Consider the following 17,474-nt stretch of genomic DNA (forward strand, 5'->3'; position numbering starts at 1 on the left):
AGCTCACATAACCTATTTATATTTTCCTTGAAAACCTTACCAAGGATCTTAATTTTTCATTTTTTTCTTGACTTTTTAATGGTTTTTAATTTATAGCTCTAAAAAAATTGTCATTTAAGAATCGCTTGAACCCGAGAGGTGGAGGTTGCAGTGAGCCAAGATCACGCTGTTGCACTCTAGCCTGGGCAACAAGAGTGAAACTCTGCCTCAAAAAATAAATAAATAAATAAAAATTGTCCTTTAGTAAAAATGACAAAAGTATATCTGAATAGTCATTGTTTTATTTGGCTTGCATTTTTTTCCTTTTATCTAGGAATGTGATGGCATTTTATCCTACTTTGTTATCTGATGTGAATATGCTTTGTCTGACTCTGTATAATTGGCTTTTGTCATTTAGCATTGATAATAAATTTCATACTGTTTTAACTGGAGTTTTTCTTTGTTTTGTTTTATTTTTCCTCTCATATCTAGTTGTTGTGGAATTATAAGCTGAACCTAACTACAGATCCCAAATTTGAATCTGTGGCCAGAGAGGTTTGCAAATCTACTATAACAGAGGTAAGTTATGAAAGAATTTTGTAGATATCTAATGGCTTAGAGGAGAAAATTACCAGACCAGCCCTTATGAGAGGAATGACTCAGTTACATTACTTTTCTTAGAATTCACATCTGTCTTGGTTGAAAATTAGGAAGTTGAGGGGTGTAATTAGACTCTTTTTGTTAACGTCCACCTACGCTTACGTTAGGATACTATTGATTGAGGCAGTTGGAAATCAGGTTCTATTGGTCTCAAAACAGCAAGTAAAAGTGCTGAGGTATCAGTGCTACTCTCACACATTGGACAACGTGCTGTGTCTGAAGCGTATCAGCCTGGTTACAGGAGGTCTGTCAGCATTCCTGTTTTGGCTATGCAGCTGGATCAATTGACCCACAGAGGTATATACTTCAAATAATAGGAGTTAGTGTTAAAAAGATTAAGATTTTAAAAATTATCTTGGCCCACTGTAAACAACAAATAGTATTAGTGAAAATTGTGGTACTTTAAATTTCTTTTTTTTTTTTCTGAATCAGTAATAGAAACTCCAGAAAGCCAGAGTTTCTGCATACTGAAATATGAGAATCACAGAGAAAACAGTTGCTATTTTTCCACCCCAGAATTAGCAGTCATAGATCTCACACCATATTAATTTGTCCTCAAGCTGGCCTTATTGATGAATTAACTCAGGGCCACATTCTTCAGAGCTCTTAAGGAAGACCCTGTGTCATCCAGATAAGCCATCAGCCTGTTTTCCTTGTGTCATTATGGGGACTTGTAGAACCTGTTTTCTCAAACTTTCTAATACTAGATCAGTTATGTTTTATTCTTTTAAAGCAGTGACCCCTCATATTTACCCTGGGGCTTCTGAGCAGAAAGGCATATCGTTGAAAAATTTATCTTTAGCTCCTAGCTTTAATATTCTACATCTCAAACTCCCTTAGCTAGCTATAGCACTAAACCTCTAACTTTAAAATACCAAGGGCAAAGATGTTTGCTTAATAACAAAACTAAATACAAACAAAGAAATTATTCCCAGGCTTGAACTTTAAATGTTTGTATTTTCCCTCTATATTGTGGTACTATACAATTATAAGTAGATTTTTTTTTTTGAGATGGAGTCTTGCTCTGTCACCCACGCTGGAGTGCAGTGGTGCCACCTTGGCTCACTGCAACCTCTGCCTCCCAGTTTCAAGCAATTCTCCTGCTTCAGCCTCCCAAGTAACTGGGATTACAGGCACACGCCACCAGGCCTGGCTAATTTTTGTATTTTTAGTAGAGACAGGGTTTTGCCATGTTGGCCAGTCTGGTCTCAAATCCTGACCTCAGGTGATCCACCCGCCTCAGCCTCCCAAAGTGCTGGGATTACAGGCATGAGTCACTGTGCCTGGCCATAAGTAGTTTTTTTTAAAAAACACGTTGGGAGAGATACATATATACATACCCACATATGTTTGTTTTGCCCCATTTTGTGTCCCGTTAAATACATACCAGTTTGATTGGCCCAGGGAAATTTAGTTGAGTATGTACATATTCACTAGAATAATTTCACTCTTTGCATTAGGCTGGCTTCCATATAATGTGTATATCACGATGGTCCTCTGTGACCTTTTGGGGTGTTCTAGTTTTGTAAAAGATTAGCATTAACAAGGACACTTCTCCCTCCCACAGGAAGATTATACTGGAGTCAGGGAAATTAAATATCAGGAAGAACACAGTCTCCAGCAAAACATTTCATTCTATATTTTCCTTCTATCATCTTTCTTAATTTTGGAATCCTACTTCCAAGGAGAAAAACAACATCACAAGAATACCTGTAAACCATTAATACAAACCAAACTTAATCTCCAGGATTGAGCTAAATCCTGCCTGCTTTCCTCCTGGCTCCAGTCAAAAAATAGAGTGACTGCAGCATTTTGCTAATGGTACCTTTTCAATCTGCTCCCCAGCCGCTTCAGAGTTTACTTCTATTCTTAAATATGTTGATGATGATTTAGTGCCCCTTTTTTGCTATTCATCTTAGAAGTTTAGTAAGATAGAAGGAAAAAGTGCTGTCCAGCAGAATGAAGAAACATGCAAACTTCCCATTCTAACATCACTCCCTGTTATAATGGATAGTGAGCTGAAAAATGAGTAGGTGCCACATCTCTGTGTTTCAGTAAAATCTCAAGTGATTGAAGCCAAAGTTTGCATTTAATTTCTTATTGAGGCTACAGTTCAAAATGTGCTCCTAGTTTTTCTTGAGTTTTTTTTTTTTTTTTTTTGAGGCGGAGTCTCACTCTGTAACCCAGGCTGGAGTGAAGTGGCGCGATCTCTGCTCACTGCAAGCTCCGCCTGTCAGGTTCATGCCATTCTCTTGCCTCGCCTCCCAAGTAGCTGGGACTTCAGGCACCTGCCACCACGCCTGGCTATTTTTTTTTGTATTTTTAGTAGAGATGGGGTTTCCCTGTGTTAGCCAGGATGGTCTCAGTCTCCTGACCTCGTGATCTGCCCGCCTCGTCCTCCCAAGCTGGGATTACAGGTGTGAGCCACCACTCCTGGCCTCTTGAGATGTTTTAAAACTTTTGGTTGCCTAATATTAGGGCCTGGAAAAATGTTTCTCTGTTTCATTAAGTGGGTGTCTGCCACTAGTCTTGTTTTTTATCCAATGTTTTTCTGTGGTTGAATTACAAGTGCTGGGATTTTCAAGCATCTATGCCTCCTTTCACTTTTCAAACCTAACTCTGTTTTGTTCAGCAAAAAAAAAAAAAAAAAAAAAAAAAATCTTTTCCAGGACATACAGTCCTGGCCCTCTTTTTTTTTTTTTAGATGGAGTCTGTCATTGTCACCGGGGCTGAAGTGCAGTGGCGCAATCTTGGCTCACTGCAACCTCCACCTCCTGGGTTCAAGCAATTCTCCTGCCTCAGCCTCCCAAGTAGCTGGGACTACAGATGTGTGCCACCACACTCAGCTAATTTTGGGTTTTTTGTTTATTTGTTTAGAGAAGGAGTCTCGCTCTGTCGCCCAGGGTGGAGTGCAATGGCTCAATCTTGGCTCACTGCAACCTCCGCCTCCCGCGTTCTAGCAGTTCTCCTGCCTCAGCCTTCCAAGTAGCTGGGACTACAGGCGTACGCCACCACACCTGGCTAGTTTTTTGTATTTTATTAGAGACGGGCTTTCGCCGTGTTCCCCAGGCTTGTCTCAAACTCCTGAGCTCTGGTAGTCCACCCGCCTCAGCCTCCCAAAGTGCTAGGATTACAGGCATGAGCCACCGCGCCTGGCCAATTTTTGTATTTTTAGTAGAGATGGGGTTTCGGCATGTTGGCCAGGCTGGTCTCAAACTCCTAACTTCAAGTGATCCACCCCCCTCGGTCTTCCAAAGTGCTGGGATTACAGAAGTGAGCCACTGCACCCAGCCATGGCCCTCTTGTAGGCATCACAAAAACTTACTTGGGGTTAAACTGAAAGAATTTCACTCATCTTGACTGTTGAAAATCACTGCTGTCTCTGAAACCAGTGTGAGACTATTGACTAAATTCCCAAGTTTGCCCCTTTAGAAATAAACACAACTTTCTTTTTTGAACTGAGTTATTTACATGGTCTGGATTTGATACTGCAGTTAGAGGTGAAGAGAACCTGTTGCCTATAGGATAATTCATCAGAGGTGTGTCCTTCATCCAGCACCTTTTGGAAGAGGAGATTTGTTTGTTTTGCCCTATGGGCATGCTTGTTATAGATAGCCTAATGGGGAGAATGCTCTCTACTGGATTCAAAGCACTGTTTCTTGTTTATATTCAAAATAAACATTCCCATTTAACTCCTTCCTCTTGTCAGAATTGCCACTTCAGTTTGTCTTAATTTCTCCAAATGCAATAGGCTCTTTTCCAAACACCCTTCTCTGTTTTATAATTTAAGCTTATAATTCTATTAGTAGCTTTTACTTTTGCCTGAATTTCAGCATTTGGGGGCTAGTTTGCTTTATTAGCATTTTGTGGTTTGGAATGCACTTTGCAGGAACACCACCATGCAGAATCAGTCTGTGCCTGATCCACTAGATCATATGTCTAAACCACCCAAACTAGGTTGCCCTTCCCAAACTTCTTGCTAAACTGCACTGAACATTATTTTAAACATGTTTCTGTCCCAGACCACAGCGGTTAAGTTTGGATTCTACTGATTTCAAAAACACATGTTCAATCCATAGTTAATTTAGAACACATTAATGTCATGTCAAGAAGTAGGCCAGGCACGGTGGCTCACGCTTTTAATCCCAGCACTTTGGGAAGCCAAGGTGGGCGGGTCACCTGGGGTCGGGAGTTCGAGACCAGCCTGGCCAACATGGCAAAACCCCGTCTCTACTGAAAATACAAAAATTAGCCTGGCATGGAGGCGAGCTTCTGTAATCCAGCTACTCAGGAGGCTGAGGCAGGAGAATCACTTGAGCCCGGGAGCCAGCGGTTGCAGTGAGCCGAGATCATGTCACTCCACTCCAGCCTGGGCAACAGAGCAAGACTCCGCCTCAAAAGATAAATAATAATAATATCATGTCAAGAAGTAATATTACACCTTCCCTCCTGTCTCTCCTTGGCCCTTAGGTTTACCTAACAATAATAGTTTTCTGTGTAGCTTAGCTTGGGGTATGCAGCTGGACTTCACTTCTGCACCTGTTTGTCAAACCTTCCTCCCTAGATTCATCCCCTCACTGTCCCCTGCATTTTTTGCATGGTTACAAGGACTTCCATAGGACCATGCCAAAGCTGTAGATGTTAACAGCTCTTTTCACTGCATTTAGAAGTGAGCATTACCTAAGCATTTGGATATGTAGGTGATTTTTTGCAAAACACATTAATCAGGTTTTTCTAGAAGGCACAACAGTCTGAGTAGGGATGACACTATTTTTCTTTAAAATAAATGTATTCCTAAATGTTTTCCTTGGATATATTTCTAAGCATTTTTCTTTTTTTCTCCCAAGTAAAGAATTAGGAAATCAACAGGAAAATGTCAGACATGTTTCTCTTTGATAAATATTATTTGATACAAGCATGGAACACTTTTGTAAAATAGCTACTTTATTTTGAGCAGATTAAAGAATGTGCTGATGAACCAGTTGGAAAAGGTTACATGGTTTCCTGCTTGGTGGATCACCGAGGCAACATCACTGAGTATCAGTGTCACCAATACATTACCAAGATGACGGCCATCATTTTTAGTGATTACCGTTTAATCTGTGGCTTCATGGATGACTGCAAAAATGACATCAACATTCTGAAATGTGGCAGTATTCGGCTTGGAGAAAAGGTATCTAATACTACATTAGCTTCAACAAAGGGGTCTTAAAAATTTGGTGTATGAAAAGCTTTGTATAACTGACATGGGAAAAATTTAGGACCGGAATGACCTTAAGTTGAAATTAAAGAAACTTGTCGAGACAGCCCTAAGAGCTAAGGCTGGTTGACAAGGTATTTCATGTGTTTGTAGCAAAATATTTCAGTACTGTATGGGAAGCAGAGGAATTAATACCTGCAAAGAGTGGTGTTATCTTCACAATATTAGACCAGCTGCTGGTTACCTATAATGTGCCTCTGGCAAAGGAGAGACCTGAGTTCGCTCATCTTTTTTTTTGAGACAGAGTCTCCCTCTGTTTCCCAGGATGGAGTACAGTGGTGGGATTTCTGCTCATTGCAGCCTCAGCCTCCTGGGTTCAAGTGATTCTCCTGCCTCAGCCTCCCGAGTAGCTGGAACTACAGGCATGCACCACCACGCCCGGCTAATTTTTGTATTTTTAATAGAGATGGGGTTTCGCCATGTCGGCCAGGCTGATCTTGAACTCCTGACCTCAAGTGATCTGCCCGCCTCGGCCTCCCAAAGTGCTGGGGTTACAGGCATGAGCCACCGGTCCCGGCCTAGTTCAATAATCTTTCTCTGCATGTATCCCACTGTTAGTATAAAAAAAATTGCTGGCCAGGCGCGGTGGCTCACGCCTGTAATCCCAACACTTTAGGAGGCCGAGGCGGGTAGATCACGAGGTCAGGAGATCAAGACCATCCTGGCTAACACGGTGAAACCCCGTCTCTACTAAAAATACAAAAAAAAAAAAAAAAAAAATTAGCCGGGCGTGGTGGCAGTCATCTGTAGTCCCAGCTACTTGGGAGGCTGAGGCAGAAGAAAGGCATGAACCCGGGAAGTGGAGCTTGCAGTGAGCCCAGATCACGCCACTGCACTCCAGCCTGGGAGACAGAGTGAGACTCCGTTTCAAAAAAACAACAAAAAAAAATTACTTAGCATACTGGCTGCTGTCCATCTATAAAATACTAGAAAATTTTAAGATATGTGAAGGTACTTCTAGTTGGTTGGAAGAAAAGTCTTCTCTAAATGTGATATATTATTAATCTTCATCTCAGAAGAACTGATTTTAGTAAAGACAGGAAAGAAAATGACTACCTAGCTAGTTTCTTCTTCCACAGTTACATTTGATCTTACTTTTTGACTTAGTCTGCTGAACAGAAGGTCACAGTAGAGATTTGGCTAGGTTTATTCTGAATTTGTTTGCTCAGCAAAAATGAAGAAAACTCCTGAAAAGTAATGGATGCCAGTGGGAGAGGGAGCCTGAGACCTGTGGCATCAGCTATTAATTGCTTCTGTTCATTAATCTGCTGTTCAGGAAATATAATGGAAAATAAAACCCATTTGTCCCTTTGCCCTCTATTTGTTCATGGTTGGCAGGCGTCTATCACTGACACAGGGGACATGGTGTTAGGATCCTGGAACTGAGCACACAGTTCAAATGAAGGGTTTCTTGCTGTGTATTGTCTGGCTGTCACCAAAGCCCTGATGCCCTTAATATCAGCACAGGGCCTGTTCCCTTATCAGAGTGTACCGCTGAATTGGTCTGGAAAAACTGTGAGCTTGGCATAAATCTTTCAGGCAAATAAAGAAAGGATAGCTTTAATAAAGAACGCAGTGTTTTCCTTCCCAGCAGACTCTCAAAATGGCACAAAAGCACTTAAGTCACTCTTATGATTCAGGAAGCTCCTCTGACTTTATTTAGGATGTTGAAAATTATATCCAATTCCAAACCTGGCTCCTTTTAAAGTCTCCACAGTGTTCCAAACATACTTTTCAGGAATCAGCGATGAGGCTTTTTCACCCTCGTGATGAGTGCTCCATGCAGTAAAGCCAAGCGTTTCAGTCCCTCTGTGGAGTAGTTCTTGCCTGGTTACCACCAAGGTAGCAGCTGATTAGCCTCCTTCTAGCTCTCCGAATTGTCACCTCCATGTATGAGTTACTAAGTCTGTAGTGACTGAAACGATTGCAGAAAACAGTACTGTTGGAGCCAAAAGGCACTACAGGATTGTTTATTCAACTTAGATAAAATAACAAAAATTGTTTCTATGGACTAAAGATAGAAATGACACTTTTGTCATTTAATCTTTCAGTATGCCTACCAGTTGGGTGAAATTTCAGTTTATACCAGGTCACTACACCAGCATCAAAGGCTTTCTTGTATTTTGGGGACAGTGAGATAGACTCACACCTGAACTTCTGAAAAAACACCTTCCTTCCTATATCATTCACTCTGTACTACAGCCAAATTTAAAAAAGAGGGAGGCATGTTCTCAGCTCTTCTCTGCCTTTTCTAAAACCCGTAGTTTGCTTTTCTGCAGCCAGTTATTTAGATAGAAAAATTATACTGAAAATTAACAAAGCGGCTTCTGAACACACAAAACAACAGGCTTGTCAGTTTCAAATTTGCTGCCACGGAAGCTTGAAACTCTTCTATGCCTGGCTTTGACCTGGCTGCCTCCAAAGGACCAAGGAGAGGAGTCATGGTTAATCTGTTTGTACCTTGCCTTTGTATGAACACGTAAATGTCATGATTTCCAAACTATGATTTTTTCAAATGTTAATATAAATTTTAGAACAAAGAAGATACATTAATAAAACCTTTAGAATTTTCTATAATAGTAAATGTTGTCAAAATGAAAGGGCAGATTTCCAAAAGTAAAGATATAAACGATTTACATCATCTGAAGAGAAAGACTGTGGCCGCCAACAAAGGAACTTAATTGCGGGCATGTGCCACAGTGTTAGTACTTTTATGCTTTTCTCTCGGTAGCTGTATCATTTATTATTTATTATTTCATTTATTATTTCCTGCTTTTAACCAGTTAATTTGAGTAATTCTGATATTCCTTTTTCCTGTATCTAGTGAGGTAGATTACAGAAGACAGCAGAAGGATTGAAATAGAGAATGGTTTATAACAGAGATAAAAACTGAGTTCTCGCCTACTATTGAGAGATTAGTGTTAGCATCTGTTGTTGGGTTTTTTTGGGGGGGCGGGAGCCGTTGTTGTTAAAGGACACGGAATATGGGGAAGAAAAAATACTGCCTATCAAACTTCTAAAAACGGATCAAGGCATTGGCAGTAGATTTTAGGCAGATGTTTTTCTACCATAATAAAGTTAACAAAAAATTATTGTAAGTTCATTTAGAGGATAATTTATTACTCATATGCCAAGCCTGTGTATTAATAACTTTTTAAACCTAAATGAGCTTATTTTCTCATAATGTGCAGGTGTGTAGTTCACCTCACTTTAATTAGTGTTTGGTAACTAACCATGCAGTCTTCGTTGTCAAATATTTGTATGCATTTCAGTTATAAACTCAAATGGGGTGCATTAAAAGCTCAGAGACTCTTGAGGAATTCCTGAAATACCCTTATTTGAAAAAAGTATTTATCTGAAAGTTACAATGAATGGAAACATCTAGTAGAGAAGTATTTTTTTTTTTCTTTTGGTGTTGTTGTTGAGACGGAGTCTCGCTCTGTCGCCCAGGCTGGAGTGCAGTGGCGCGATCTTGGCTCACTGCAAGTTCCGCCTCCCGGGTTCACACCATTCTCCTACCTCAGCCTCCTGAGCAGCTGGGACTACAGGTGCCCGCCACCATGCCCAGCTAATTTTTTGTATTTTTAGTAGAGACGGGGTTTCATAGTGTTAGCCAGGATTGTCTCGATCTCCTGACCTCGTGATCCACCCACCTCGGCCTCCCAAAGTGCTGGGATTACAGGCATGAGCCACTGTGCCCGGCCAGAAGTATTGTTATGACCTAATACCAGTGTAGTCACATATAGTCACACGTTGCTTATCAATGAGGATACAATGAGAATACCAGGACACGTTCTGAGAAATGTGTTGTTAGGCAAGTTCGTCACTGGGTGAGTATCGTAGAGTATAGCCTACTACACACCTAGGGTATGTAGTATAGCCTGTTGCTCCTAGGCTACGAACCTGTACAGCATGTGGCTGTGCTGAAATACTGGAGACATTTGTAACACAATTACAGTATTTGTGTATATAAGTACATATAAACATAGGAAAGGTACAGTAAAAAACACAGTATTCCATAGCTGGGTGTGGTGGTGTGTGCTTCTAGTCCCAGCTGCTCGGGAGGCTGAGGCAGGAGGATCACTTGAGCCCAGGAGCTTGGGACTGCAGTGAGCTATGATCCCTCCACTGCACTCCAGCCTGGGCAACAGAGCAAGACCCTGTCTCTTAAAAAAATAAATAACAATAAAAGTTCAACAACAACAACAATAAAAAAACAAGTTTTAGGAGTTTTATAGACTCCACCCACTCACCCAGATTAACCCCAGCTCTAGATAAATAAATAATGGACTGTTAGCTAGACACTTTATGTTCTACAACTCAGATGAGTTAGTTAACTCCTCTGAGCCTCTGTTAATTCATGTCCACAGTAGATATCAGAGCTGTGTCCTTTCTTCATATGTGTGTTAGGAGATAACACGAAAGCTTTCATGGAAACACTTGGAAATTAAGGTGCTATGGACAAATCCTATTAAAATAGAAAAAAATACGTTCTTTGGTTGATTTGAAATTTTGTCTGAAATAGATGTTACCCTACTTGGTTTTAGGAATCTTTTTTTTTTTTTTTTTTTTTTTTACCTGAGACAGAGTTCACTCTTGTTTTCTATGCTGGAGTGCAGTGGCGCTAACTCAGCTCACTGCAACCTCCGCCTCCCAGGTTCAAGCAATTCTCTCGCCTCAGCTTCCTGAGTAGCTGGGGTTATAGGTGCGTGTCACCACACCCAGCTAATTTTTGAATTTTTAGTAGAGACCGGGTTTCACCACGTTGGCCAGGCTGGTCTCAAACTCCTGACCTCAGATGATCGCCTGCCTCGGCCTCCCCAAGTGCTGGGATTACAGGCATGAGCCACCACGCCTGGCCAGAATCTTTTTATTATATGCAGATTATTTCATAGATAGGCATTTTATTATAACAAGATTTTAAGAGCGTGTGTATAAATGATAGCACCATATATATATACACATATATATACATATGTGTGTGTATATATATGTGTGTATATATATACATATATACCTATATGTGTGTATATATATGTGTGTATATATATACATATATACATATGTGTGTGTGTATATATGTGTATGTGTGTGTATATATATATATATATATATATATATATATATTTTTTTTTTTTTTTTTTTTTTTTTTTTTTTTTTGAGACAGAGCCTCGTACTGCCCCCCGGGCTGGAGTGCAATGGTGCCATCTCGGCTCACTGCAACCTCCACTTCCTGGGTTCAAGCGATTCTCCTTCCTCAGCTTCCCGAGTAGCTGGGATTACAGGCGCACACCACCACATCCAGCTGATATTTTGTATTTTTAGTAGAGACAGGGTTTCACTGTGTTGGCCAGACTGGTGTTGAACTCTTGACCTCGTGATCCGCCCACCTTGGCCTCCCAAAGTGCTGGGATTACAGGCGTGAGCCACCGCGGCAAGCTAATAGCACTATATTTTAAGATGCTTTGGTTTGCTATATTAGTGGTTATACCTTAAATTGTTGAAGCATATCTTTTTTTTTTTTTTTTTTTTTTTTTTTTTTTTTGAGACGGAGTCTCGCCCTGTCGCCCAGGCTGGAGTGCAGTGGTGCAATCTCGGCTCACTGCAAGCTCCGCCTCCCGGGTTCACGCCATTCTCCTGCCTCAGCCAATCTGAGTAGCTGGGACTACAGGCGCCCACCACCACGCCCGGCTAATTTTTTGTATTTTTAGTAGAGACGGGGTTTCACCGTGGTCTCGATCTCCTGACCTCGTGATCCGCCCGCCCCGGCCTCCCAAAGTGCTGGGATTACAAGCGTGAGCCACCGCGCCCGGCCTGAAGCATATCTTATAAGTATAGATTAGGACTCTTGAATAGAAAATATTTAGGGGAACTATCTCATATTTTGCATGAATGAATGTTTGTGGTTGCTATGGGGATGATGAAATGTACAATTAAAGATAATTGGATGGTTTTTAAGAAAACTCTCAAAAGCATTTTGTGTAAAGAGTGGTAATCTTGTTAAATCCCATTAAGATAAATCCAAAACATCAACGTGAGTATTAAACAACAGATTCTACATATTGGGATGTTTGTGGACACCACATAGTAGGGAAAGGAGAAAGAAAGTCTCTAACTTCTTAGTGGATTGTGTGGTCTGTTGGTTTTTAACTTGACTGAAAGCACCGTTATTTGGGAAATGCCTGGTTTTTAGAGACAAATGAACAGAGATTTCAGCAGTGTAATTTCAGTCTTGACAAGAACTATGACCAGAACTTTGAGCTGATGTGGTTTTTTTTTTTTTTTTTTTTTTTTTGACGGAGTTTCTGTCTTGTCGCCCAGGCTGGAGTGCAGTGGCACGATCTCAGCTCACTGCAACCTCCGCCTCCCGGGTTCAAGTGATTCTCCTGCATCAGCCTCCTGAGTAGCTGGGATTACAGGCACCTGCCACCATGCCTGGCTAATTTTTTGTATTTTTAGTAGAGACGGGGTTTCACCATGTTGGCCAGGCTGGTCTTGAACTCCTGATCTCAGGTGATCCACCCGCCTCGGCCTTCCAAAGTGCTGGAATTACAGGCATGAGCCACTGTGCCTGGCCCTGTTGTGTTTCTTATGAATTTTTGACATTTCAATTTTTTAAAAATTCAGGTTCTTATTTCTAGTGCTAACTAAACTATAATACTTAAACTTTCCAGGATCTCTGTTTCCATTTGTAGCATGCAAGTATTATATTCTAACTGAAGATTATTGAGAGCATTTTCTTTAACTTCCACAGTGTGGTTGGTTCTTACTTCGTTTCTCGGTAGAACATTAATAAGTCAACTCTATGGTGGGGTTTTATTACTTTGTGTGTGTGTGTGTGTGTGTTTAGCCAAATGTTGTTTATTTGAAACCCATATGGTAAAAGTTTTAAAATATTAATATCCTCGCTATTTTAGGATGCACATTCACAAGGTGAGGTGGTATCATGCTTGGAGAAAGGCCTGGTGAAAGAAGCAGAAGAAAGAGAACCCAAGATTCAAGTTTCTGAACTCTGCAAGAAAGCCATTCTCCGGGTGGCTGAGCTGTCATCGGATGACTTTCACTTAGACCGGCATTTATATTTTGCTTGCCGAGATGATCGGGAGCGTTTTTGTGAAAATGTGAGTCAGCTCAGAAACTGTTCTTTTCTTCCTTTTATTTTTACACATATATAATTTTGTTTTAATTAATTTAATTTTGTTGTTTTTTGAGAGACTGAGTCTCACTATGTTGCCCAGGCTGGTCACGAACTTCTGACGTGAAGCAATCCTCCCATCTCAGCCTCCCTAATTTTTGAGACAGGGTCTTGCTGTGGTGCCCAGGCTGGAGTGCAGTGGTGTGATCATGGCTCACTGCAGCCTCCAACTTCTGGGTTCAAGTGATTCTTCTGCCTCAGCCTCCCAAGTAGCTAAGACCATAGGCAAGCACCATCTTGCCTGGCCAATTTTTTAAAAAAAATTTTGTAGAGATGGGGCCTTGCTGTATTGCCCATACTGGTCTTGAACCCCTGGCCTCAGATGATCCTCCTCCCTCTGTCTCTGAAAGTACTAGGGTTATAGGCACAAGCCACTGTGACTTAAATATTTTTTAATACTCTATTCTAACATAAAATAAGCCATCAAGAAACCTCACATGTAGAAAAGCCACAGAAATGGAAGAAGAAATTGGTCCCAGTATAGCAGAAAGTGGTAACTGGATGCTCAACCTTGATGATTGAACATTTAGTTAACAGCTGGCTTCTAATGATCTCCGCTTAGTATTTTTTCTGCTTTATCTCACTTCTCAATTTCAGTTCTTGGAAGTCTGTTTTATCTATAGGAATTTTATTTTACTCAGGATCTTATTTACATCTATTCATTGGCTAAAACTTTGACGCATTATATATTTATGTGTTTTTGGCTAGGGTGAAGAAAACAGCAGGTGGCTAATTTTTAAAACCAAATCCTTGATTACCACCTGCTGACTCTATAGAACAGCCTTCTAACACTTTAAATAGAATGGTCTCTCCATCCTTACAACAAAGTATTGAAAGTAACTTGTGTACACTTCCACTCTGACTGCTGGTTTGCATTAACAGCTTTAACCATCAGAGCCACTGATGTAAGAGTTTCGTTAACTCTAGCATACACTTGTAAGAAAGAAGACTCAGAGGCCGGGTGCAGCAGCTCACGCCTGTAATGCCAGCACTTTGGGAGGCCAAGGCAGGCGGATCACTTGAGGTCAGGAGTTCGAGACCAGCCTGGCCAGTATGGTGAAACCCCATCTCTACTAAAAATAAAAAAATTAGTTAGGCAGGGTGGCGGGGGCCTGTAATCCCAGCTACTCGGGGCTCTGAGACAGGAGAATTGCTTGAACCCAGGAGGCAGAGGTTGCACTGAGCTAAGATTGTGCCACTGCACTCCAGCCTGTGCAACAGAGCAAGACTCTATCTCAAAAAAAAAAAAAAAAGACTCAGACTCTGTCACTTCTCTTGGTTCCCTAATTAACAAAATACATCTGAGAACAAATGACAAACTCCAAATACCATGGGAATTTTTTTCATCTTTACTGCAGTCACTTTTGTTAAAAGCCTATTAAATTTTATCAATGGAAGAGCTGTTTGTCCAAAGGTATCTACCATTATAATCATTTAATAGAAAGTTCTATATGAGATTGTGGATAATGTTCAGCATAACTGTTTAGCTAAAGTAATAATAATGTGTATGTTTCATCTTACAGACACAAGCTGGTGAAGGCAGAGTGTATAAGTGCCTCTTTAACCATAAATTTGAAGAATCCATGAGTGAAAAGGTAAGTATTATTTTGAAACTAATGAATGTTTTATTTGTTTTTTAAAAGCTTTCTCAGCCAGGCACGGTGGCTCACGCCTGTAATCCCAGCACTTTGGGAGGCTGAGGTGGGTGGATCACGAGGTCAGGAGTTCAAGACCAGCCTGGCCAAGATGGTGAAACCCCGTCTCTACTAAAAATACAAAAATTAGTCAGATGTGGTGGCGGGTGCCTGTAATCCCAGCTACTCGGGAGGCTGAAGCAGGAGAATCACTTGAACCCGGGAGGTGGAGGTTGCAGTGAGCTGAGATCGCACCACTGCACTCCAGCCTGGGCGACAGAGTGAGACTCTGTCTCAAAAAAAAAAAAAAACTTTCTCAATTTCTCTCAAACAATATTCTAATAATCTTATACCGAAATGTAAATGACTGATAAAGCTCACCCCTTTCAGAGGTGAGGTACTTGCGTTTTAAGCATAGTTGGCTGAAACCAAGAAAATGAAACCCTGATTGTGATATCTAGATAGTGAGAAGCCAAGTCGGGTTCTCACTGTGGTTGTTTTTTTAGGTGTTTTTTTTGTTTTGTTTTGTTTTGTTTTTGTTTTTTTTTGAGGTGGAGTCTTTCTCTGTCACCCAGGCTGGGATGCAGTGGCATGATCTCAGCTCACTGTAGCCTCTGCCTCCCAGGTTCAAGCGAGTCTCCTGCCTCAGCCTCCCTAGTAGCTATGACTACAGGCACCTGCCAACACGCCCGGCTAATTTTTGTGTTTTTAGTAGAGACGGGGTTTCACCATGTTGGCCAAGCTGCTCTCAAACTCCTGACCACAGCTGATCCACCTGCCTCTCACTGTGGTTTTATATAAAATTCTCAGTGTGATTTTATATAAAATTCTCAGATGTTACTTTGGGGAGTAAAATCAGAGAATTTTATGTAAAACCACACTAAGGTCAGCCCTGCCTCCTCAAGAAGTTTAGGTTAACCAAATCAATGTGCTCTCTAGGCAATTAGTTATTTAATTTTTCAGCAGCTATATCATTAAGCATCCTCTTTTAGTTCTTTGTCCCTGGATGAATGCAAGAAAGTTGATGGCTTTTGAAATAACTAATTTTGTTATCTTGTCATTTACTTTCCTGTGTAGCTGAAGAAATGTTTCTCATTTCCTTTTTCTTGTATCATTTGAAGAATCTTATTCAAATCTTATTATTCAGATGATATAGAGTAATTGAATAATTGTATTTTAAAGCATTGAACAGAATATCCCAAATGTTATGTTAGTTGCCAGTTTGATGCTAGTGAAATTTATGTTAGGGGTATTGTTAAAGTGGAAAAGAATGCTGTGTGTCAAGTTAACGTATTGAGATCTATGAGATATTTACATGTTTTGGACAGCTGCTATCGCAGCAACAACTAGCAAGTGACTACAGAATTTCGAGGTTCCCCATCCACTTACCCCTGTCTCATGCCACACTAGTTTAGCTCAATTGTGAAAATTTTAACCAAATTTAAAGATAGATATGTTGGTAATAACTGCAGTTGTTGACATGTTCTTGGCTGAGTCGCCATGCTCATCTTAGAGGTATACGTCAACAGTAAAGTTACATGAGTGGTCTCACGGCTGTTGCTGTACTCTTTCCTCAGTGTCGAGAAGCACTCACAACCCGCCAAAAGCTGATTGCCCAGGATTATAAAGTCAGTTATTCATTGGCCAAATCCTGTAAAAGTGACTTGAAGAAATACCGGTGCAATGTGGAAAACCTTCCGCGATCACGTGAAGCCAGGCTCTCCTACCTGCTAATGTGCCTGGAGTCAGCTGTACACAGAGGTAGCATTCATTTTTTTTTTTTAATTATCATTTCTGTTCCTTTTTGGATTCACACTCTAAAAGCTTTATATATATAAACGTTAATTTCCTCCCATATTTGCTTTTTTGAGTATTTTTCATTTTTTTTTTTTTTCCTTGAGACGGAGTCTCTTTCTGACGCCCAGGCTGGAGTGCAGTGGCGCAATCTCAGCTCACTGCAGGCTCCGCCTCCCGGATTCACGCCATTCTCCTGCCTCAGCCTCCCGAGTAGCTGGGACCACAGGCGCCTGCCATCGCGCCCGGCTAATTTTTTGTATTTTTCGTAGAGACGGGGTTTCACCTTTTTTTGTTTGTTTGTTTGTTTTTTGTTTGTTTGTTTGTTTTTTGAGACAGAGTCTCACTCTGTCCCCCAGGCTGGAGTGCAGTGGCATGATCTCGGCTCACTGCAACCTCCGCCTCCTGGATTCAAGCAATTCTCCTGCCTCAGCCTCCCAAGTAGCTGGGATTACAGGCGAGCGCCACTACAGCTGGCTAATTTTTGTATTTTTAGTAGAGACGGGGTTTCACCATGTTGGTCAGGCTGGTCTCAAACTCCCAGACTTAGGTGATCCGCCCACCGCGGCCTCCCAAAGTGCTCGGATTACAGGTGTGAGCCACCGCACCTAGCAATTTGTTTTTTTTTTTTTATAGAGATGAGGTTTTGCCATGTTGGCATGCCGGGTCTCGAAACTCCTGCCCTCAAGTGATCCTCCCACCTTAGCTCCCAGAGTGCTAGGATTACAGGTGTGAGCCACCGTGCCCAGCTGAATAGTTTTCTTTTTTTTTTTTTTGAGACAGAGTCTCACTTTGTCACCAGGCTTTAGTGCAGTGGTGCAATCTCAGCTCACTGCTACCTACGACTCCGTAGTTCAGCCTCCAGAGTAGCTGGGATTACAGGCATGCACCACTATGCCCAGCTAATTTTTGTATTTTTAGTAGAGATGGGATTTCACCATGTTGGCTATGA

At 41.2% G+C, this 17,474-nt stretch overlaps 1 protein-coding gene across 2 annotated transcripts in view; it reads left to right on the forward strand.

Moving 5' to 3' along the window:
• GLG1 (golgi glycoprotein 1) overlaps positions 1 to 17,474 on the forward strand; it is a 162,487-nt gene that overhangs the window by 100,420 nt on the left and 44,593 nt on the right. For both annotated transcript variants that reach the window (XM_030829271.1, XM_030829276.1), the window contains exons 3-7: positions 472 to 558; positions 5,597 to 5,812; positions 12,817 to 13,020; positions 14,618 to 14,689; positions 16,306 to 16,489. In XM_030829271.1, coding sequence (XP_030685131.1) covers positions 472 to 558; positions 5,597 to 5,812; positions 12,817 to 13,020; positions 14,618 to 14,689; positions 16,306 to 16,489 — 763 coding nt within the window. The remainder of the gene's footprint in view (positions 1 to 471; positions 559 to 5,596; positions 5,813 to 12,816; positions 13,021 to 14,617; positions 14,690 to 16,305; positions 16,490 to 17,474) is intronic.

The sequence above is a fragment of the Nomascus leucogenys genome, chromosome 2 (genome assembly GCF_006542625.1).
Source record: "Nomascus leucogenys isolate Asia chromosome 2, Asia_NLE_v1, whole genome shotgun sequence".
In the NCBI taxonomy this organism is placed as follows: Eukaryota; Metazoa; Chordata; class Mammalia; order Primates; family Hylobatidae; genus Nomascus; species Nomascus leucogenys.